The sequence below is a fragment of the Myotis brandtii genome, unplaced genomic scaffold (genome assembly GCF_000412655.1).
Source record: "Myotis brandtii unplaced genomic scaffold, ASM41265v1 scaffold120, whole genome shotgun sequence".
Classification (NCBI taxonomy): domain Eukaryota; kingdom Metazoa; phylum Chordata; class Mammalia; order Chiroptera; family Vespertilionidae; genus Myotis; species Myotis brandtii.
In genome coordinates, this window is record NW_005354174.1 from 1350931 (window position 1) to 1355590 (window position 4660).

At 45.0% G+C, this 4660-nt stretch overlaps 1 protein-coding gene across 1 annotated transcript in view; it reads left to right on the top strand.

Moving 5' to 3' along the window:
* Positions 1-3: 3 nt before the first annotated feature.
* The window catches only part of PPM1D (protein phosphatase, Mg2+/Mn2+ dependent, 1D), a gene marked incomplete at its 5' end in the record, with an annotated part of 33755 nt that continues 29098 nt past the window's right edge, over positions 4-4660 (top strand). Inside the window, one exon of the mRNA XM_005858698.2 lies at positions 4-190. Coding sequence (XP_005858760.1) covers positions 4-190 — 187 coding nt within the window. The remainder of the gene's footprint in view (positions 191-4660) is intronic.

Here is a 4660-nt window from a genome sequence, read left to right on the forward strand (position 1 = left end):
CGCTCCTCGGTGGCGTTTTTTGCCGTGTGCGATGGGCACGGCGGGCGGGAGGCGGCACAGTTTGCCCGGGAGCACTTATGGGGTTTCATCAAGAAGCAGAAGGGGTTCACCTCGTCCGAGCCCGCGAAGGTTTGCGCTGCCATCCGCAAGGGCTTCCTCGCCTGTCACCTCGCCATGTGGAAGAAACTGGGTAAGTTCCCTGGCTGGTGTGGGCGCCCGCCTCTTCTGCAGGCGGTTGGGGGCTTTTAGGGCCCCGGCCCCGCGCGGGCCCCGGGCAAAGTGCACATGGGTGGACATGAAGGCTCTTGGTCTGATAGCACTTTCCGGGGTGGAAGTCCGGGCAAACAGAGTGGCCTTGGGAAGGGATTGCCGTCTCCCCGCAACCGCTCCTCGCTCGGTTTCCACTCTCTGCGGATCCTTGGCAAGCCGGGGTCCCCTCTCCCTCCTCGGCTTCGCTTTAGGTGGCAGCCGGCGAAAACGTGTTGGAAACCTGACGCCAGATTTTGGCCAAAAGATCAACTGAAGATAGGTTGCTCTCTGGGCCATGCGATGGGAGCGGGAGATGGCAAAAACTAGGGCACCCCTTTCGAGCCTGTCATTACTTTGCTCCTGAAGGACTTGTCCCTATCGGTTGCCGCCTCTTATGGTGTCAGTTCTCCAGATTGACCCCAGGTCGCGGGTGGTTGGAGTAAACTGTTGGCTATTTTAGGAAGGCGAAGATGTAATCATCCAGTCGTTCGAAAGAAATTCGGTTTTGCTTGTAGGATCTTTATGCGTGGACTGCTTATGAAAAAACAAAAGCGCGGGGTGCATTGTTACATATTAAACTGTTCCCACGTTAAATTCTGCCAGGGCTTTGAAAAAGTTCAGTACACGTTTTGTGGGTAGTTGGCCTTACCGGTGCTAGTTGTATGCTGCCAGGTAGTTCTCCACGGTTCCGACTGAAAAGTCCTGATAAGTTGTAATAGCCTGTCAGAGTAGCAAGAGATAAGGAGGATTTACCGTTGTGCTAAAAGGAAATAGAGACCTTAATATCTAAAAATTCGATCTAGTTGTAGTTTTAACTAAGCGTTAAATGTTTTCTAAAGCACCCAGTGTCTCTGTACCCAACATATTATATCATGCAGAGTTATAGTTGCTTTAACATTGCTGTGAATGAATGGCGTGAATCTTTTTTAGAGACAATACATCATTTTAAAAATCCTCTTGTTTTTGGTAGCATAATTTATCTTTAGCAGAGGGCAGAGACATAGAGAAGAGTGTAAAGATTGGTCAAATACAGAACATTTTAAAAAGGTATAGTCATAGAATTGTAGATTAGCTTCTTTGAGTCTGTTTCCTATTTACCTGGCTTTCTGCCAAGAATAATTTGATTGACTCATAGAACAACCAGTCCGCCTGTTGGAGGCGTTTCCCTTCGAATCCCAGAGGCCCCTATTATGGATTTGTTTTGTTTTTGTGTAGGCAGAGCAGTGCTAAAAGCACTGCAGTATATTCCAGAAATATGTCATTATGTTGTCTGCAGTGCTACCAGGAGTGGACAGCAAGACAAGATAGCGGAAGATTAAACACAAAGAATTATTTGAGTCCTGTTTATATAGCAGTACACTTGAAGCAACATGAATTTGCCATATGTTTGAACTGAAAGGATAAAGTATAAACCCAGTTACTTGAACATTTTTTAATAAATCAGGGACCATGCTGTTGAATGTGAATGTTTATTGATGTACATTTACCTTTTGAATCAAGCTTTCAGAGCCTTATGTACCAGATAAATGCTTGCTTCATGCCACAGCTAAACCTTGTACTCCACCCCCAAAACTTGAATAAAAAAAGAATATGCTGAGTATTATGGAAGTTTTCACACAGGAGATGCAGGTTGGAAAAAAAAAGTGCTTCAAATTCATGGGTGGGTCCTCATTTTCTATAGAATAAACTACATTTTATAATGTACAGGCCAAGCCCTTTCCAATCCAACTTCAGGCTCCCTCCCTATTCAGTTTTATCTCTTATACACATTTTTATCACAGTCTACTTCTCTTTTATCACAGGGTACAGTGAAATATTCCATTTTATTGAATTCCCTCCCTCTTCCCCAAAAAACTGAAAAATATACTCTTCAGTCTCTAAGTCAGTATGCTTTCTTCTGTGAAGAGTTCTGTTTCCTTTAAAATTAAACATCCATCCTTTATTTCTACTATTATAATACCCATTGGGCTATAGCAATGGTTCTCATATACCTTACAAAGTGGTCCCCCCTTCCAACCTGGCACTATACCTAGTTATTACAGTACTAGAGGGCCGGTGCATGAAATCCGTGCATGGGTAGGGTCCCTAGGCCTGGCTGGCGATCAGGGCCCATCGGGGCCTCTGGCTGCCAGCTGGGGCCTCCCTTCGTTCCGCGCTGCCCCTGGTGATCAGTGCATGTCATAGTGAGTAGTGATAGAACTCCTGGTCTCCCAATTGAACTCCCGCGGGGACACTTTGCAGATTAGATTTTTATATAGATAGATTATTGACTATATTCCCTATGCTGTACTTTACAGTCCCATGACTATTTTGTAATATCAATTTGTACTTCTGAATTCCTTCACCTTTTTCACCCAGCCTCCCAACTCCCCTCCCCTCTGGCAACCATCATTCTGTTCTCTGTGTCTGACTCTGTTTCAGTTTTGTTTGTTTATTTAATTTGTTATTTGTCTTTCTCTGACTGACTTATTTCGCTGAACATAATATATTCTAGGTTCATCCATGCTGTGGCAAACTTTTGCTCTGAGAATCCTTTGTACTCTTAAGTAATTGAGAATCCCAGAGAGCTTTTATGTGGCCTACATTGATCATATTTACTATAGTATATGAGAAATTTAAATTGAGAAATTAAAAAAATTATTACTCTAGTAAAAAAATAAACTTAATATATTTTTAAGTGAATCATCACCCTTCCCCCCCAAATAAATATTGAAATGAATATTCTCATATCCGCTTCTGCATTCAGTCTGTTGTACTATCTTGTCTAGTTGAAGCATATAAAGAAAAGGAAGTCTTCCCTAGCTGGTTTGGCTCAATGGATAGAGCATCGGCCTGCGGACTGAAGGGTCCCAGATTCCAGTCAAGGGCACGTGCCTGGGCTGCAGGCTTGAGCCCCAGTAGAGTGTGTGCAGGAGGCAGTTGATCAATGATTCTCTCTCATTATGTTTCTCTTTCCCTCTCTCTTCCTCTCTGAAATAAATTTTAAAAAAATATTTTTTTTAAAAAAGAAAAAGGAAGCCTCCTCCTATATAATAAAGTGGTAATATGCAAATTGACCATCACTCCAACACACAAGATGGCCACCCCCATGTGGTCAAAGATGGCCGCCACAAGATGGCTGCCAGGGGAGGGCAGTTGGGAGGGACCAGTCCTGAAAGGGAGGGCAGTTGGGAGTACGAGGGCAGTTTGGGGGAACCAGGCCTGCAAAGGAGGGAAGTTGCGGGGGACCCAGGCCTGCAGGGGAGAGAAGTTGGGGGGAACCAGGCCTGCAGCAGGTCTAAAGGCGTGGAGAGGAAGGGAGAGCAGATGGGCAGTAAGAAGGTTTAGACCAGGAGGGGAGAGCAGATAGGCAGTTAGGGGGACCAGGCTGGCAGGGGAGAGCAGTTAGGGGCAACCAGGCCTGCAGGGGAGAGCAGTTAGGGGTGACCGGGCTGGTAGGGGAGGGCAATTATGCAGATCTTCTAAATATTTGTGCATTTTATACAATAGCAAAATGTCATATGTGGTAATATTAGGCCTGCAGGGGAGGGCAGTTGGGGGCGACCAGGCCTGCAGGGAAGGATAGTTAGGGGTGACCAGGTCTGCAAGGGAGGACAGTTAGGGGTGACCAGGCTGGCAGGGGAGGGCAGTTAGGGGCAATCGGGCCAGCAGAGAAGCAGTTAGGCATCAATCAGGCTGGCAGGGGAGTGGTTAGGGGGTGAACAGGCTGGCAGGCAGGCAGGCAAGCGGTTGGGAGCCAGCAGTCTGGATTGTGAGAGAGATGTCAAACTACCGATTTACGCCCGATCCCTGTGGGTCCTGTTGGGATCGGGCCTAAACGGGCAGTCGGACATCCCTCCAGGGGTCCCAGATTGGAGAGAGTGCAGGCTGGGCTAAGGGTTGCCCCCCCCCCCCCCCGCGCAAATTTCGTGTACCGGGCCTCTAGTACACATATATATTAGGGAAAGGATAAATAGTTTATTCATTTTTTTAGGTAATTATGGGTATTCTATACTCGTTTCTTAAGGTTAGTCAAAATGGAATCTGAAACCTTATGAATGAACTTTTTGTCATTTTACATTAAAATCCATTGTTTTCTCTTGTAAGATTCAAAATGAAATTTACCTGTGTGACATGATGTATTAGTCAATTGGAAAATATTGGGTCTCTGAATTATGCAGATCTTCTAAATATTCGTGCATTTTATACAATAGCAAAATGTCATATTTGGTAATATTGCTGGCTTCATCAGAAAAGTTTTTTTTTTCTTTTATTTTTCAGTTACAGTTGACATTCAATATTATTTTGTATTACTTTCAGGTGTACAGCATAGTGGTTAGACAATCATGTGCTTTACAAAATGGCCTCCTCCTTGCAACCTGGCACCATACCTAGTTATTACAGTACTAGAGGCCTGGTGCACAAAAATTTG